Below are 20,161 nucleotides of genomic sequence, written 5' to 3' on the forward strand. Positions count from 1 at the left end.
TTGCAAACTTAGTTATGTAGACACTTTATGTCTTTAACTCTTTGCATCTGATCTTAGAGGAAGAAGTATTCCTTCCTCAACTCCAATGTAAGACTAATACCTTGTACTTCCCTGGTAGCGCAGTGGTTAAGAATCCGCCTGCCAACGCAGGGGACACGGGAAGATCCCACATGCCGTGGAGCAACTAAGCCCACGCACCACAACTACTAAGCCTGTGCTCTAGAGCCCACGAGCCGCAACTACTGAAGCCCGCGCACCTAGAGCCCGAGCTCCGCAACAAGAGAAGCCACCGCAACGAAGAGTAGCCCCCACTTGCCGCAACTAGAGAAAGCCCGTGCGCAGCAACCAAGACCCAATGCAGCCAAAAATAAATACATTAAAATAAATAATAAATAAATAAAAAGACTAATACCTTAATTTATGCAGGGTGAAGGAAGGGGCAAGGCACATTAATTTAACGCTCCTACTCAAGGACTCTGCTCTGTAATTTACTTCCTGCCTTACTTGTATATTCAACCTCTCATTTCGTTTTGGTTTCTGCCATTCAGCCAATAAACATATTCTAACATCTTCCATTCTTAAAAAACAACTTTCACATTTTATCCTTTCTACATATCAATACCCCTCTCCCTTCCCTTTTTAGGGAGCACTCAGCCTGTCTACCTCATCTCCCATTCATTCCATAACCCCATTTCCTAAAGCTTTATGACTGTGCCTTCACCTGAAGCTACTGACAAAAACTAACATAGTGACACTGGACTATGGTGAATCAGGATGGGGAAATTTTTGATTGCACAAATACTATTATTTTGTCTATGACTATGCCTATTGATGGAAGTTGGGACAGCTGGAGGGAGGGATCTGACTGTGAGTTTCTCCTTGGCTCTAAATTGGAGAAAAGTGGAAACTGTAAACATTAAGCAAGAAAGCAAGGAACTCAGGAACTAAATATTAGGTATGAGACCTAGACTAAATTACTTAAATTTCTCACCTATAAAACAGGGTTATACCCCACTTTACAGTTTAATTGTGAGGCTTAAACAAAATAACTGTGTAAAAGCACTTACAGTTCCAGGCACATGTTAAACACCTTCCTTCACCTTAGTACAGTGCCATATTCCCTACAGGCACACAGCTATTAAGGAGTACAAGTGTACCAAAAAAGACACCATATTAAAACTTTGTGGACTATGTGAAACAGAAAATGTGGCAAAAGCACCATCTGTTCATACTCACTATTAATAATCCACAAATGAAAAGCTTTAATTAGAAATAAAGTTACTAGAAGATATCCAAGTACTTTGAGGGAATTCAACCACTAAATATACTTTGATTAAATTTCCAATGATTTTCTCTAAAAAGTGTAAAAGATTACACGCGATTTATTAAAATAGATAGAGTTAGCATACACAAAAAGCTGCAGTTTCCCAGCCTGAGAAAGAAATCCAACTCATCCTTCCTGGGAGGAATGAATCTTAAATATATTAAACTTCCTTAGATATGCACAAAAGTAAATCAATGTATCAAAGGGATCTGGAATAAAGGGAGATTTTTCTCTAACTTCCCCTCCCCCCAAATAATAACATAAATGACCAAAATGAATATTCCCCAAATATCTAGGGGGAAAAAATTTAATTGTTAGAATTGGTGTAAAGCAGCTGGATTTAGTAGAATGCAGCAAGTCAGCTGCTTTCTGAAAAAATATTCGGGGTGGAGAAAGCGGGCAACCTTCCCGATGAAACAACTGCCATAAAACATCATACATATATAAGAACATACACATCTGTTAAATATCAATTTACAATGTTCCAGCCAACTTACAAATCAAGAGGAAGTGTTTAGATCTAAAAAATAAATCACACTTTACTTCTAGTCAAATTTTGCGTGGGTGGCTACAGGAGAAGAGGCGTTATCCACGCCGATTCAAGGCAAAGAGGATTGAATAATAAGTCCACTGTTCACATTCAAATGTGGGGGGAGAGGAAAAGGGAGGCTCCCAGTCCATAAAGTTCTCCTCCCTCTCTAAACACTGCAAAACTGTCCACGTCTAAAGACACTTACCCCTGAAACTACTTGGAGACTGACTTGGAAACTTTTTGTTCAGATTTCTGAGGGGGAGCGATTTAGGAATGCTGCAAGATTACAACTTGTAAATATATGAACATACTTTAAATTCTAAAGTTTTTTTTTTTAAGGATTTCCCCCCTTTCAAGTAGTTTATCACCACTCCCATGTTAATAAACCCCCCTTTTCAACCCCTAGTATAAACAAAAACCAAGGCTTTAAAGGATATGCGAATAAGGCACACGACTACTTCCAGTAATTCCTCAACTCCCTCCCAATTAGGAAGAAATAGGTAAAGTTAAGGAACAAGAAGCAGAAGGAAAAAAAAAAAAACTTGGGAAGGAAGGCGGCGAGAAAAGAAACTAGAAAGGAGGGGAAAAGAGCAAAGAAAAGTCCAGCTGATGGTGACACCTAATTGGGAAGGGAGGGCAGAAAATATCCCCAAGACACAGGCTAGAAGGGAAAGACTGAGTGGGACAAGGGCGCAATAGAGGAAGTCCACGCAAAAGGCCTACCCAAAGGGGCCCCAATGTAGGAGGGAACACCAAAGGGGGGAAAAGACTCTTTAGGAAGACGTATCCATCAAGGCCCAAGAGCTTGCGGGACAGAGGCTACCAGATGGGGTGTTTCTATACTGGTCACCCCGACACCGCCCCATATGTCTCGGAAGACGACCCTGCTACAAGGGGTAAGGGGTTAAACGCGGGGGTTCGCGGACGTGGAAGGGGGTGCGGCCCCAGGGGTTGCGGCAGGAGAGCAGAGCGCTGGCCCACGGTCCATACCTTATAGTAAACATCGAACTGAATGTTCTCGGGTAAGGAGCGGATGTCTCGGCGTGAGCGGATGTAGTTGTCCACGACAGCGGAGATGGCGGTATTATAGAGGGTCTCTGGGATCCACTCTAGTTCCACGGCCGCCATCTTCCTTCCCTCCTCCTCCGCCTCCTCCGCCTCCTCCTCCCGAAGGCCCCCGCCTCCCTCCGTAGCGAACTCCTCGGCGGCCCCGGAGGATTCCGAGGGGCGGCGGCGGCCACGCGGGCACACAGCAGAAGGGCGCGGCTGCCCTGGCTCCTCCGGGCGAGCTGCGGGCGGCGGAAGCGGGCGCAGGCCCGTGTGGAGAGCGGGCCAGGGATCCGTGGGCAGCCAGGCCGAGGCCTCACATTCCGTGTTTGCGAGCACCCTGGGATCCGTCCCAGTGCCTCTCTCTGCAGGGGCGGGACTACGTGTGCGGCGTCATGACGTCAGCATACGCCGACGCGCTGGAGGGAAGGAATGCGGCAGGCGAAACACTTGGGAAGAAAAGATCCGTGATCCCGCCCTCGGGGAACATACTTTCCGAGGGCGCTGGAGTTCCGTGGATGGGGGTGAGCTTTTTTCACTGCGACAAGTTATGACAGGTTTTTAAGCAGCTCCTTCCGAGTCACCGGCCGCATCAGTCCTTTCAGCCAATCCTGCTTCGGGGGCTCTTAGGCACGGACCCTTTCCAGGCTCAGGTAGAAGTTTGGATGCAGAGTTATCAGTCCATTAAAAATCATGCATTCAGAGAATTCACATTACTCTGGAAACCCTCCCTTAGACTCCGGTCCCTAAGCCAAGTTAGGAACCTTTGGCCTAGGAACTAGGGATCAGGATGGTAGGGAGACTTGCATTGTGTAACCATTTGCCCTGTTTGAACTTTACTATGTTTCTTTTTCTAAATGAAACTTACCAAAAAAGGGGGGGGGGGGGAAGAACTGCTTTAGAAGAATTTGGTGGGAAGGTTAGCCTTATTGTGGATTTACAAATAGTGGTGAGAGGAAAAGGGCTAAATGGTAACTGTGATATGACTGTGGTAAAACAGAAATGAAGATATCTGTTTCCTTCCGTCCTCAGCCTGAATATCTGCTACTTACGTAACTTAATTTTCCAAGTCAGTGATTTCAAGAACTTTATGCAACATCTTTCTGCTCTAGGAATTTAACAAGGAAATTACTGGCCGTAATTGGTGACACTGTCAATCTCGTAGTCACGCTGTAGCAATGTAAAACCTGAAAACAATGATGATAATGTGCTGACATTTAGAGCTAAAGGAATTGGAAGTGGCTCTTCCAGTTCACCCTGCTATTTCAATGTTAAATGGTTAAATAGTTTGGTAAGAAAGAAAGAAAGAAACACACTTAGTCCTCTTCTCAGTCTGTACCAGTTCTTACTCTGTAGTCCATGAACCTGGGAAAGCTGTGATTGGCCTTAAGGTAGGGTTGCCAGAATTGGCAAGTAAAAAAATACAAATGCCCAGTTACATTTATTTATTTATTTATTTATTTTTCGGTATGCGGGCCTCTCACTGTTGTGGGCTCTCCCGTTGCGGAGCACAGGCTCCGGACGCGCAGGCTCAGCGGCCATGGCTCACGGGCCCAGCTGCTCCGCGGCATGTGGGATCTTCGCGGACCGGGGCACAAACCCGTGTCCCCTGCATCGGCAGGCAGACTCTCAACCACTGCGCCACCAGGGAAGCTCTGCCCAGTTACATTTTAATTTCACATAGACAACGAATCCCTACCTTAAGGCACTAAATCCAGAATTAGAATCCATCGGCAGGCCAGACCCTTGTGAACCGGATGAACAGAGAAACTAGTGGAAACTAGGCCATTTTTGTTGTGGACTGTCCTCAATTGAGGGAAGAAAGCTTCTCCCTTGTACTCTAGAAAATTAACGAGTCCCAGCAGAGCTGGTATTTGAACTCACTAATTATATAAAGGGGCTTCCCTGGCGGCGCAGTGGTTGAGAGTCTGCCTGAAGATGCAGGGGACACGGGTTTGTGCCCCGGTCCGGGAAGATCCCACATGCCGCGGAGCGGCTGGGCCTGTGAGCCATGGCCGCTGGGCCTGCGCGTCCGGAGTCTGTGCTCCGCAACGGGAGAGGCCACAACAGTGAGAGGCCAGCGTAATGAAAAAAAAAAATAATTATTATTATTATATAAATACTGCCTTTCATATTCTGTATGATAGCATAACATCTGAGTTTTCAGTGGTCAGGGTCAGATCGTGAAGGGGCTAATGTGATGCTAATGACCTTGGACTTCATCTTGGAGATGATAGGGAATCCTTAAAGGATTGTAAGGAAGCAAAAGGATCAGATTTGTGTGTCAGCAAGAAGACAGTAATCATCTATGACCAGCAGAGCCGGAGGAAGATCTCTAATCATGCACTCCCAGCTACAGAAGGATAGAATACAGAAGAGGCCTGCTAAACTGTCATGGCCATCTATATGTTTTGGCGGACAGAGGTCCTTTGTATCACAATGTTATCCCTACAGTCCACCAAATCTCCTTTAACCGTTGACTACTGGTGGCCTCAAATTTGGCAGAAAGCCTTGCACTATACAGAGCTGTATGAGACATGAACTTGGTCCAGAAGGAATCCTGGAAATCCTAAGAGGCAATACACATTTTGACCATTTTTAAATTACAGGTTCTCCCTTCATTGAGATGTGGGGGTCTAAGTATTGAGCAATACCTTGCTCTTGACTCTGGTTGGATTGTGTCTGTTTCAACAAATGGAGTACAGCAGAAGTGATGCTAGGCCAGAAAAGGCTATATGGAGTCTACCTTGTTCTCTGGAATACTCACTCTTGGATTCCTGAGCCACCACGTAAAAAGATGAACTACACTGAGGCCACCGTGCTCTGAGTAAGCCCAAGCCACATGGAGAGGCTACGTGTAAACACTCCCAGTCAACAATCCCAGCTGAATGCAGCCTTTGAGTCATCCCAGCTCAGGTACCAGTTGTTTCAGTGAAGAAACCTCCAGATGATTCCTCATCTCTAAGACATTTGAGTTACCTTCAGCCACTCCAGTCCAGATGAGGATCCAAGCATCAAAGAACTGATTGAGACAAGTATCCCTGCTCTGGTCTGAATTCCTGACCCATAGGAGCATAATAAAATGGTTCTTCATTTATATCACTAAGGTTATAGTGGTTATGCCACAGCAGGTCACTGGAACACCCCATTCCAATCCCCTAAAGTTCCCAGGAATCCATCACTTTAGACTCCATAGTCAACCTATTCCCTCTCAGGGTTATACATTACTAAACATATGAATTCATTCATGAGAATGAGACAATTGATAACCTGTGTTGGACAGTTTTCTTAGCTTTCTGACAATGGCTCTGCTATACTACTTATAAGAATGAACTGCCTAACCAAAGAGAATCAGAATGGAAACAATGATTCTTGTTCTAAATTTGAAGAGCCTTTTTCAGAGCCCTCCAAGTCTAAATCCACATAATCAACACCCATCAACCACAGGCCAAAAATCACATGGACCTCATAAATAGAATCATCAAGGCACACCTGTGGCAGCACACATCACATAGGCAAAATGACTGGGTCCTGATACTTGCAACCGTCAAAGAACAGAGCAAGGCTTTGCCAACCAGTTCTTGTCACTTAGGGAAACAATGAAGATAGGAAATCCTGCCCAATTCTCATCCCTCAGTACCATTACCCATATCTGCAGAAAACTCAGGAGTTTTTTGGACATGTTCATAGTTACTGTCCATCTTGTCTTGACCCCTTTAAATTCACCCTGCTTGCTACATGTGGCTTCCTGTCTCCAAAGTTAATCCAAACAGCTACCTACTAGGATGCTTCCCCAATTCTTGATCTCTACTGTCTTCATTAACATACTTAACACCCCCATTTGGCCCTAAGAGCAATAGAAAATAAAACCTATCATTTGCCAGTCCTTATTTTGAGGAAATCCACTTGGAACGTGCCCTGTATGCAGTCTGTCTACTAACCCTGACAATCAGAAGTAGAGAATTAGCATAGAAGGTCTGAGTGGTTTTGTATTTGTGCTGCTAGTGCTGGTCCAGTGCATGGAATAAAGGCTTAAAGTTCATTCTTGGAAAGACAAACATGTAATCAACAATCACAATATAATGTGAGAAATACTGTGATAGAGTTTGCACAGGATATCATGAGAGTAGTGAAGAGATAATGAGTTGGTTCTGGATATAATAGTCATATAAAAGTTCCAAAATAGGTCAATTCCCAAAGTATTTTCAGTTGCAATGAAGTTCATAGGAAAATATATACCTGAAACTAACACAACATTGTAAATCAACTATACTCCAATAAAATTTTTTTTAAAATAAAGGCAATAAGAGTTAAAAAAAAGTTCAGGACTTCCCTGGTGGCACAGTGGTTGGGGATCTGCTGGCCAATGCAGGGGACACGGGTTCAAGCCCTGGTCGGGGAAGATCCCACATGCTGCAGGGCAACTAAACCTGTGAGCCACAACTACTGAGTCTGTGCTCTAGAGCACGCAAGCCACAACTACTGAGCCCACGTGCCACAACTACGGAAGCCCATGCACCTACAGCCCGTGCTCCATAACAAGAGAAGCCACCACAATGAGAAGCCCACGCTCCGCAGCGAAGTGTAGTCCCCACTCACCGCAACTAGAGAGACCCCACGCGCAGCAACAAAGACCCAACGCAGCCAAATAAATAAAATCCTTTAAAAAAAAAGTTCATAGGAAAATAACACGAATAGATTTACTTGAGCAATTACAGTATAAGTGAGTTCATTTCACCTTGACACTATACCTCCAAGTTCTAGGAAATTTTCTAATTTTCAGAATGTAAAAAAATACATGCAAAATTGTGAAACAAAGTTGTGGTTCTTTAGTTGTGACAATGAAAAGTTTTAACTTTTCAAAGAGAGAGAAAATGGGAACAAAGTAAACTATACACAAAGTGATATAGTCATATAACTCTTGAGCCATCTTGTATAGATATTATCCTACCTAAGGGCATTCGAGTCACATCCAACTCCCCACCAAACTTTTTAGTCAAAATATACAAATGATACAGATTTTTAACCTAGAAGACAAAATATGTGGTGAGGTCATTTACTGAACTTAACAACATACTGAGGAGTTTGGGTCCAGTTTTGGATCTTTTAAGGATGAGGTTTCTATGAGATACACAGGCAGACTTGGGAAAGGTTTCAAGACTGGGGGGGTGGGAAACTTGATAATTTTTGAGGATAGTTAAAGATAAGAGAGTAAAAAGAGTATATCAAAAGAGAGGGAGAATGTATAATTCAAGAGAAAAGAAAAAGTTAAAAGATCACATTATAATCTTCCATGTAACATCTCTTATAATGATATCTTATAATTCAATTACATCATATGTGGATGCCTTATCTCCCCAACAGGCCTCTAAGCATCTTGAGGACAATACAATAAATGTTGTGGGGACTTCCCTGGTGGCGCAGTGGTTAAGAATCCACCTGCCAATGCAGGGGACACAGGTTTGAGCCCTGGTCCGCGAAGATCCCACAGGCCGTGGGGCAACTAAGCCCGTGCGCCACAACAACTGAGCCTGTGCTCTAGAGCCCACGAGCCACAACAACTGAGCCCACATGCCATGAGTACTGAGCCCGCGCTCTGCAACAAGAGAAGCCACCGCAATGAGAAGTTCGCGCACCGCAGTGAAGAGTAGCCCCTGCTCACTGCAACTAGAGAAAGCCCACGCGCAGCAACGGAAGACCCAAAGCAGCCAAAAATAAATAAATAAAATAAATAAATAAACAGTAATTCCACATTTCCCCCCTCTTCCCAGCCCCTGGTAATCTCTAATCTGCTTTCTGTCTCTGTGAGTTCACCTATTCTAGGTGCCTCAAATACGTAGAATCATACAATATTTGTCCTTTTGTGTCTGGCTTATTTCACTTAGCATGTTTTCAAGGTTCATCCATGTTGTACCTTGTATCAGAATTTCATTCCTTTTTAAGGCTAAATAATACTCAATTGTATGTACATACCACATTTTTTTATCCATTCATCTGTTCATAGACATTTGGGTTGTTTCCACATTTTGGCAATTGTGAATAATGCTATGAACAAAGTATACAAACATCTGTTTGAGTTGTTTTCAATTCTTTTGGGTGTATACCTTGAAGTAGAATTGCTGGCTCATATGGTAATTCTACTTCTAACTTTTTGAGGAACTGCCAAACTGTTTTCCACAACAGCTGTACCATTTTATATTCCCACCAGCAATGCATACACGTTCCAATTTCTCCACATCCTCACACTTGTAATTTTCCATTTTTTTGATAATTAGCCATCGTAATGAACAGAAAGTGGTATTAAAATATCTTTGTATTTCACAAAAATTCACATTAGAGTGATCGGCTAGCCCAGTAAGAAGACAAAGTATTAAATACATAGGTAAAGACACTAAAGTTATGTTGGAAAAAACATTTAGGCAATACGTATCAAGAGCCTTAAAAAACGTGCAAATTCCAACTTAATTTATAGGTGTTTCCTCACATGTTTAAACTGACATGTATAAAGATGTTCATACAGTTTGTTTATGTGGTAAGATACTCATTTTAAAATATGAACAACAACCCTTCCCCCTATTGAGGCGGTAGATAGAATGGTTCTATGCTCGTTTGTTTTAAATGAGAGGACACAGAAGAGGGAAACAAGGATCCTTTTCTTTGCTTGTGCATTTCAAAAGTCTAGGCCCTGCTGGGGAATAGAAAGAACTTATATACATAGACAACACAGTAGATTTGATGAAAACAGTTTCCCCATCCCTTACACAAGCCTGTTTTTGCTGGAAAGGAGAAAGGAAGAAGGGGGAAAGCCCAAAGTGGAAAGTATAGGAAACTGATTATGTGGAAGTGCCCTGTGCCCTGTGCCTTCACCGCCTCCACCCCTCACCCCCACAGCCCTGCATGGGTCCTAGAGTAGGAACGAAAGGGGGCGGGGGGGCGTTGAATGCAGAAGGTCTACTTTCATAAGTATTAGAATCCATAAAGAGAGTAAAGAACACATAGTAGGAAATGCAGCTTAATAGGCCCAGGCAGATGGGCCTTAGACAACATCACAGGGCACCCCAGCATGATATGGGAGTGGTATAATGACTACCTGGGGATAACCGGCATTTGTGAAGGGCTTTGAGTAACCCAAGAGTTGCTCAGAACAGCAGAATGATTTCTGTATACCCAAGATCCTGAGATAGCCTCCCAGAGCTGGCCACTGGCAGCCTGTCACAGGGGCTGACAATTCCAATGTAACAGAGAGTGCCCTTAACGGAGGAGAGAGAGAAATCTGTCTCTCAAGAAGCTCTGAGATCCAAAAGCAGTGATGGGCATGGACCATCTTGGAAGAGCTGATCACTAGCAGGATAAAACAGCTCCAACCATTTTTGGTCCTTGGATCACACCACTCAAGATTCAAATTCCAAGGATAGAAGGTCATACTGGCTAGCTTGGGTCACATGTCCAACTTTGGCCAGAGGAGGACAAGGCAATATATATGACTATTCACCAAGATTATATCAAGTAGATGGTGACCTAAATGGGAAGGAAATCCAAAAAGGAGGGGATATATGTATACATATAGCTGATTCACTTTGCTGTACAGCAGAAACTAACACAACATTGTAAAGCAACAATACCCCAATTAAAAAAAAATGTGGGACTTCTCTGGTGGCACAGTGGTTAAGAATCTGCCTGGGGGCTTCCCTGGTGGAGCAGTGGTTGGGAATCTGCCTGCCAATGCAGCGGACACGGGTTCGAGCCCTGGTTCGGGAAGATCCCACATGCCACGGAGTAACTAAGCCTGTGTGCCACAACTACTGAGCCTGTGCTTTAGAGCCTGTGCACCGCAACTACTGAAGCCCGTGAGCCACAACTACTGAGCCCACGAGCCACAACTACTGAAGCCCGCGTGCCTAGAGCCTGTGCTCTGCGACAAGAGAAGCCACCACAATGAGAAGCCTGCGCACTGCAACAAAGAGTAGCCCCCACTCGCCGCAACTAGAGAAAGCCTGTGCGCAGCAACGAAGACCCAACGCAGCCAAAAATAAATAAATTTATTTAAAAAAAAAAAAAGAATCTGCCTCCAATGCAGGGGACACGGGTTCAATCCCTGGCCCGGGAAGATCCCACATGCTGCGGAGCAGCTAAGCCCGTGCGCCACAACTACTGAGCCTGCGCTCTAGAGCCCGTGAGTCACAACAGCTGAGCCCGTGTGCCACAGCTACTGAATCCTGTGTGCCTAGAGCCCGTGCTCTGCAACAGGAGAAGCCACAACAACGAGAAGCCCGCACGCCACAACGAAGAGTAGCCCCCTCTCACTGCAACTAAGGAAGGCCCGCGCACAGCAACGAAGACCCAACACAGCCAAAAAACAAACAAAAAAAGAAAACAAATAAATAAAATAAATTTATTTTTAAAAAATGTGTTTAATGAACATACATTTTATTCCAGACCATATTCTGGATGTGGGGATCCAGAAATAAATAAAACAGGTTAAACAAAAAAGACTATCTCAAGTAGAAAAGTAGTAGTTACCTAAGAAAATAACATCAGATGATATTACCAAAAGATGAGGTCAGAGATAGCTGGCAAGCAAAAACTATAGATGTATACCACAGCTGAAGTCACCAAGTGGATTTACTCTTCAAAGATATAATAATTTTTGGAAAAAAGCAACTTCATTAAGGCATAATTTATATACAATAAAAGTTATGTGTCTTAAGTGTATAGGTTGATGACTTTTGACAAATGTACACATGTATGTAACCACCACCCCAATCAAGGTGTATATATATATATATTTTTTTAAGATGTTGGGGTAGGAGTTAATTAATTAATTAATTAATTTTTGCTTTGTTGGGTCTTCGTTTCTGTGCAAGGGTTTTCTCTACTTGCGGCGAGCGGGGGCCACTCTTCATCGTGGTGCGCGGGCCTCTCACTATCGCGGCCTTTCGTTGCGGAGCACAGGCTCCAGACACGCAGGCTCAGTAGTTGTGGCTCACGGGCCCAGTTGCTCCACAGCATGTGGGATCCTCTCAGACCAGGGCTCGAACCCGTGTCCCCTGCATCAGCAGGCAGATGCTCAACCACTGCGCCACCAGGGAAGCCCTCAAGGTGTATATTTCCATCTCCCCAGAAGTTCCCTGGTGCCCCACTTGCAGTCAATCTCCCCAGCTGCCCCACTCCAGGCAACCACCAATGTGATTTTCTAGTACTATTGATTAATTCTGTTTTAGAATTTCTTATAAATGGAATAACAATCTAATATTCTAAATATTTCATTTTATTTCCTATTAGCTGCTTAGCTATAGCTCTTTTTATTACTTTTTCAGTGTTTCCTCTAAGGCTCATAATATGTATTCTTAACTTATTAGAGTCTATTTAGAGTCAATACTAAATATATCTCTTCCCATTTCCCACTTTCTACTTAAGCCTTATCCTACTTATCTGACACCTCCTGCCTCACAATGAAATAATTTTATAACAAATAAAAATTTACAAATAAATTCACCTACCCTCTTATACTTTATGTGAATATGTTCATATCCTTTCCTTCTCCATTATAAGCCCCTCCTTACATTTGTTTTGTTTTAACAGTTACTGTCTTTCAAGTGAATTACAAGAAAGAAAGCAGTCTTTTATATTTCCCTGCTTAATTACAACTCCTGATGCTCTTACCGTCCTTCCTGCAGATTTGACTATTTGGAAAGTATTTAATACTCTATTAATTTACATTCCTGACAGTAGTGGCGGTGATTTTCCTAGATACAAATCATAGCAAGTTAGGAAACATAATGGAAAGAAAGATTATAAAAGCAATAAAAACTGAATAAAGATTAAGAATATAGAATAAAGAATAAGAATAAGGGATAAAGTCAATAAGAAATGTGAAAGACCTATGTGAGAATAGCCACAAAACAATAAAGGGATACAGAAGAGGCTTTTGATGAAAGGAGGGACATGCTTTGTTCCCAGAAAGACAATTTTGTAATTATGTGATTTCTACTTAATTATACTTAGTTTCTACTTAATTCTCAGCAATTCCGCATTATTTTTGTGGTCAATATAACATAGAGCTGGAATTTACCTTTAAAAAAAATCATATATTAACTACTGGTATATCTGATTTTGCTCCAGCAATCATGGTTTACATTTTCCACCCATTGTATAGTCATGCCTTCTTTCTTTTCTCTGACTGTGACTTTGGCTATATAGGTTTTGAAATAAAATGTAGTGCTGGGCTTCCCTGGTGGTGCAGTGGTTAAGAATCTGCTTGCCAATGCAGGGGACACGGGTTCAAGCCCTGGTCTGGGAAGATCCCACTTGCCACGGAGCAGCTAAGCCCATGCACCACAACTACTGAGCCTGTGCTCTAGAGCCTGCGAGCCACAACTACTGAGGCCAGCATGCCACAACAACTGAAGCCCGCGCACCTAGAGCCCGTGCTCCGGAACAAGAGAAGACACCGCAATGAGAAGTCCATGCACTGTAACGAAGAGTACCCCCTATTCACCACAACTAGAGAAAGCCTGCGTGCAGCAACAAAGACCCAACGCAGCCAAAAATAAATAAATTAATTTATTTTTAAAAAATGTAGTATTGCATTCTATTTTTGCAGTACTGCATTCTATTTCCATTCTTATAGTGGTGAATTTTATCTTTTATAAAATAGTAGTTATTATTATTTTCTGATTATAAAAGTAAGACATGCCCATGAAAGAATATTTGGAATAAACAGAAAACTAGGAAAAATTTTACTGTAATCCCAATATGCAGAGATAACCACCGTTAATATCTTTAAACTTTTTGTGTATTGAAATTAATTTTTTTTTACTAAAAGTAAAGCATGCTTCCTGTAACAATTTCAAATAATACAAAGACACTATAGTGGGCATCTTTTATTTTTGCTTGTCCAGTATCTAGTCCTTCTTCTTCTGGAAATGATACCCTGATTTTGCTTTGGGGAACTATCTCTCCCCCACTTTCAGTCCATGTGTTTCAGATGAGACTGATCCAACACCTCAGCTCTAAGGGCTATTACAAGACTCAGTTTTGGCCAGAGTAATGATGGCCCAGGAAAGGCTAACAGGAAACAATTCTGCAACTTTGGTTGAAATTACATATTGGGAAAAAGAAGTTCATTTCTACTATGACCCACATCTAAAAAATAGAATATGATGAAAATGGTGCTATGTGACTTCCAAGGACATAACTTCTACTCTGCGCTTTCCTTCTTGAGTCATTCATAGAATGAATTGGGAAGCCAGCCACCATGTTGTGAGGATACTCCAGCAGCCTCATGGAAAGGACCCTGAAGAGAGGAACTGAGGCATCAGCCATGTGAGTGAGCCACCTTGAAAAGAAATCCTCCAGCCTCAGTTGAGCTTTCAGAGGACTGCAGCTCTACCTGACTTCTTGGCTGCATCTTCATGTGAGATCCTGAGCCAGCACAGCTCAGCTAAGCTTCTCCTGACTCATGGAAACCTTGAGAGATACTAAATGTTTATTGTTCTTTTAAGCCATGAAGTTTTAGGGTAATTTGTTATGTGGTAATAGATAATTAAAACAGGTTGGTTGGGGCCTCCCTGGTGGCGCAGTGGTTAAGAGTCCGCCTGCCGATGCAGGGGATACGGGTTCGTGCCCCGGTCTGGGAGGATCCCATATGCCGCGGAGCGGCTGGGCCCGTGAGCCATGGCCGCTGGGCCTGCGCATCCGGAGCCTGTGCTCCGCAACGGGAGAGGCCACAACAGTGAGAGGCCCACATACCGCAAAAAGAAAAAAAAAAAAAAAAAAAAAAACAGGTTGGTTTAGGAATCTAGACCTAAGCCAATCAGAATGTGGCATTCCAGGTAAACATTATCCATTTGGGAATAGGCAATTTACTAAACTGTCCCAACTGGACAAAAGGGATGGGATTTCTCTCTTTTTTTTTTTTAAAAAACAGTTGGGTAAGCAACTGTCTTCCACTACCCATAAACATGAAAATCTATATTCAGATTGTAATTGGCAGCCATCCTGTTGTTATAAAAGAGGCCAACTTTAGGATGAATATAATCTGGCAGGTGGCAAATCAGATAGACCAAATAAATTGGGTCCTTGATAAAATTATTGAGCCACAGAAACAAATAACCATAAACCCCACCTTAACTTTAGCTTTCCAGTTATATGAGCCAACACATTTCCTTATCATTTTAGCCACAAAAGCCTTCCTTTTGTTAGCGTATTCTTTGAAATGAACATCTCCTGTTATTTTCAAACTTTCTTAGTCATGTCGTTTTAGCTGCATCTTTAGCTGGGGTTTTGTTGTTGTTTTTTCTTTTCTCAACATACCTATGCCTCTGATTGGAAGAATTTACTGTATTTGCCTTTATAGTGATTAATCATATATTTGTTTTTATTCTCACTATTTTGGCTCATGCAGTCTATGTATTTCGCTTTATTCTTTAGTAAGTTTGAAGTCTTGCCTCAGAGGTTGCAAATTGATAGCTTTATATTCAACCCCCAGATATGGTTGGGGTGCTTGTCTTATAGGGTATTTAAAAGTTTTGAGTCAACATTTAAAAGTCTGGAATTTGGAGACTTTCCTGGTGGTCCAATGGTTAGGAATCCGCCCTCCAATGCAGGGGACATGGGTTGGATCCCTGGTCGGGGAACTAAGATCCCACATGCTGCCCTGATCTCAGACTTCCAGCCTCTAGTACTGTGAGAAAATTAATTTCTGTTGTTTAAGCCAACCAGTTTATGGTACTTTGTTATGGCAGCCCAGGCTAACTATAATACACTATTTTTTCAAGAAAAAAAATGTACATTACCTCTCTGGCCCCTGTGGACATTTGGGTTTGCAATTTCTGTTTAAATCTTTTTTTACTTGTGGTTGCCCATAGTTTGTTAAGAATTATGATATGAGCCAATATGTTTATGAGCATCAAGATAGTTTATCTATAATTTTGCTACCCTACACAGGATACTTTTAAGAAGATTTCATTCTCCCCTACTTTATACCTCACTTTCACTTTTATTGTGATTCAGTTCAAGATTGTTATTAATTTTTCTTATTTGTTCTCTTTTATTTTAAGATCTCTTCCGAAGAATTTCATTAAACTTCAAAATCACTTTATCAAAAACTATTTATACTTAACTGTAAGCTTTACTGATTTCTTTGCTTATCACAGTTTCTAATAAATCATGCTTCCCCTTTTTGTCCTCTTTATTGTGATTCATTTTTTATTTTGCTGCAGTACTTCCTTAAGGAAAAAATCTCTGTTGATAGATGGTTTGCACTCCCTCAGAACTTGTATCAGTCACTGACCTATTCAGTTTCCCCTGAGGAAGGCCTCTCACTCCAAGCCTACAGCATCCTGCTGGCTTTACCCCCAGGGTAAAGCCATAGGCATGGAACAGGCCTGCAAGTGAAGACCCTCCCAGAGCAAGAAAGCAAGGGAGGTGGTGGAGGCTTAAGGAATTTCACTGACGTGAAATACCTTTCACCATATCTATTGTGACCACCCCAGTCTAAGCCACTATCATTTCTCATCTGGATGACTGAGATAGTCTCCTAAAATGGTCTCACTGCATTCACTCAAAGTAAAAACAAAAGTCCTTACAATGGCCAACAAGACTCCATATGATTTGAAGTTCCCTCCACCCCACCTCACCTCCCTGACCTAATCTCCTACTGCTTTCCTCCTCACTCTATTCCAGACACAGTGGTCACCTTGCTCTAATGTTCTCTCTGCCTGGAACACTCTTCCCACAAATAACCTCACTATTAACTTTCTCACCTCTCCAAGTCTTCACTCAAATGATGCCTTTCAAATGAGGCCTTCCCTGATCACCCTAAATAATGTTGTAACTAGCCCTCCAACCAATTTGCTCCTGATCCTCTCTGTCCTCTGCTTTATTTTTTCCCATAGCACTTACCATCTTCCAACATACCACATAAACTAGTAATTATTATGTTTATCATTTATTACCTCTCCTCCTGCTGGAACATAACTTCTACAAGGGTAGTGATTTTGTCTGTTTTGTTCACTATTCAATCTCCAGTGTCTAGAACAGTACTCAACACATAATAGGTGCTCAATGAATATCTGTTAAATATAGTGAGTAGGATATATATTTCCTTAGATTAAAAAATTCTTACCATGTAATTTTCGAAAAGAAGTAGAAAATAAAAAGCATAATAAATTGCCATGTACACATCATCCAGCTACAACTGTTATCAACACTTTGCAATGTTGTTGAGTAGGATATATTTAGATGTGGCTTATCCTTCAGTAACCAAAAATAAAGATGATAGCAGCTTATATTTTTTCCCAAATAAAGGTAATCTGTGAGAAAGCCCTCTTTTTCATCCTTAAATGAATTAATCCCAGACTTTTAAAAATTGCCTGTATAGGTGCTACTATCCTCCAAACCTTTCATGTGACTCAGCTCCACAAGAATTACTTGAAGGCTAAGGTGTGAAAGGGGTTCCTCTTTAGTTTCTGGAAGCATGATAAGATTTTTCCTTTTTACAACTCTTGAATCATTTCATCAGGCAACTGGAGAGATAGGAAGTAGAATGTGTGTGATTTGTTCACCACATGGTCCAATTGAACATCTGTTTTTTTTTTTAATGTGTGCATGCCCTCTATTTTTAAAATATTCTTTCTTTCTTTCTTTCTTTCTTTCTTATCTTTTTTTTGGCTGCATCGGGTCTTAGTTACAGCACGCAGGATCTTTGTTGAGGCATGCGGGATTTTTCGTTGTGGCACGCAGGTTTCCCTCTAGTTGTGGCATGAGGGTTTTCTTTTCTTTAGTTGTGTGCATGGGCTCCAGAGCACGTGGGCACTGTCGTCTGCGGCAAGCTGGCTGTCTAGTTGAGGCACGCAAGCTCAGTAGTTGTGGTGCGTGGGCTTAGTTGCCCTGTGGCATGTGGGATCTTAGTTCCCCCACCAGGGATCGAACCCATGTCTCCTGCATTAGAAGGTGGATTCTTTTTTTTTTTTTTTTTTTTTTTTGCAGTACGCAGGCCTCTCACTGTTGTGGCCTCTCCCATGGCGGAGAACTGGCTCCGGACGTGCAGGCTCAGCAGCCATGGCTCACAGGCCCAGCCACTCCGCGGCATGTGGGATCTTCCCGGACCGGGGCACGAACCCGTGTCCCCTGCATCGGCAGGCGGACTCTCAACCACTGTGCCACCAGGGAAGCCCAGAAGATGGATTCTTTACCATTGGACAACCAGGGAAGTCTCTCAACATCTGTTTTATACTAATTTTTTTCTAAACAGTATTTAAAATATTCCTGACTTCTATTAAAAAGTTACTTCGAACAGCTGTGATTTTTTTTTTTGCCAAAAAGTTCCCTCTTGCCAAAACTCCATTATAGCAACAGTAAATTTTTTTTTTTAAAAGAGGCATAAACCAGCAGGAATACAGAAAAAAAGAAGGGAGGTAACAGCAACAGTACTTTGGCTGCTGGAATGCAGATGAAATGGATGGGTATTAACTGACTTAGTAAGACCTAAGAAAGCACAGTCTTCAACCAGCAATGGAGAAAGTAGAGCATCCATCTGATTTTTGTCAGAGAACTCATAAGACTCAGGAATTGTTGGCACCAGGTACCTCTGGAATTGGGGAGAAAGGAGTGGCTAAAAACAGGAAGACTGACTGAAAATATGATTAGGAAATGTTAGGCTCCTAGATGCTACCCTTCACACATGCTGACAAACAACTCTGCTTCTTCCATACTGGCAGGAGAATAGAAGCTTATTCTTTCGAGAGGGTAAAACATAGGGTCTCTGGTCTGGGGGATACCAGGTTCAGTTGAAGGCAGGAGTTTCATGCTAAAAACAGGTTTAGGAAGTGAAAAATTTTTATAATAAATGTTAAGATGCTTCCCCTACTTCTTAGCTTTCTTCCTGCCTCAGCTTCCAGAATGATGATGGCCAGGTCTATAAAGATGAGTTGTGTTTAACTTCATTCTGAACAATTCTGTTAGATTGTATTGTGACAGGTGTCATATCAGCATGCATTGAAAAAAACTGGTGAATTTTTGTGTAGCCATTTTAATATTGACGATGGAAGAAAAAAACAACATTTTTGGCATATTATGCTTTATTATTTCAAGAAAGGTAAAAACGCAACTGAAAGACAAAAAAAAAATTTAAAAAAAAACAACACAACTGAAACACAAAAATAGATTTGTGCAGTGTATGAAGAAGGTGCTGTGACTGATCAAACATGTCAAAAGTGGTTTGTGAAGTCTCGCTGGATGATGCTCCATGGTCAGGTAGACCAGTTGAAGTTGAAAGTGATCACATTGGGACATTAATTGAGAACAATCAACGTATACCACTTAGGAGATAGCCGACATACTCAAAATATCTAAATCAAGCGCTGAAAATCATTTGAACCAGCTTGGTTATGTTAATCGCTTTGATGTTTGGGTTTCACATACGGTAAGCAAAAATAGCTTCTTGACCACACTTCTGTATGCAATTCTCTATTTAAACGTAATGAAAATGTTCCGCTTTTAAAACAAATTGTGACGGGTGATGAAAAGTGGATACTGTACAACAACATGGAACAGAAGAGATCGTGGGGCGAGTGAAATGAACCACCACCAACCACACTAAAGCCCGGTCTTCATCCAAAGAAGGTGATGTTGTGTATATGTTGGGATTGGAAGCGAGTCCTCTATTATGAGCTCCTTCTGGAAAACTAAACAATTAATTCCAACAAGTACTGCTCCCAGTTAGACCAACTGAAAGCAGCACTCAATGAAAAGCATTCAGAAATAGTCAACAGAAAACGCATAATCTTCCATCAGGATAATGCAAGACCGCATGTTTCTTTGATGACCAGGCAAAAACAGTTACAGCTTGGCTGGGATTCATCCGCCTTATTCACCAGACATTGCACCTTCGGATTTCCATTTATTTTCGTTTTTTCAAAATTATCTTAATGGAAAAAATTTCAGTTCCCTGGAAGGCCGTAAAATGTACCTGGAACAGTTCTTTGCCCAAAAAGATAAAATGTTTTGGGAAGATGGAATTATGAAGTTGCCTGAAAAATAGCAGAAGGTAGTAGAACAAAACGGTGAATATGTTTTTGTTTGTTTTGGTTTTTTTGACAACACCACGCAGCATGCACGTGGAACTTCCCCGACCAGGGATTGAACCCGTGCCCCCTGCAGTGGAAGGCTGGAGTCTTAACCACTGGACCACTGGGGAAGTCCATAAAATGGTGACTATGTTGTTCAATAAAGCTCTTGGTGAAAATGAAGAATGT

The 20,161-nt window shown here is 42.0% G+C and overlaps 1 protein-coding gene across 1 annotated transcript in view; it reads right to left on the reverse strand.

The window, feature by feature from the left end:
- APPBP2 (amyloid beta precursor protein binding protein 2) overlaps positions 1-3,277 on the reverse strand; it is a 66,691-nt gene extending 63,414 nt beyond the window's left edge. The window contains exon 1 of the mRNA XM_060081353.1: positions 2,847-3,277. Coding sequence (XP_059937336.1) covers positions 2,847-2,984 — 138 coding nt within the window. The 5' untranslated portion in view covers positions 2,985-3,277. The remainder of the gene's footprint in view (positions 1-2,846) is intronic.
- Positions 3,278-20,161: the final 16,884 nt, after the last annotated feature.

Source organism: Mesoplodon densirostris, chromosome 18, assembly GCF_025265405.1.
Source record: "Mesoplodon densirostris isolate mMesDen1 chromosome 18, mMesDen1 primary haplotype, whole genome shotgun sequence".
In the NCBI taxonomy this organism is placed as follows: Eukaryota; Metazoa; Chordata; class Mammalia; order Artiodactyla; family Ziphiidae; genus Mesoplodon; species Mesoplodon densirostris.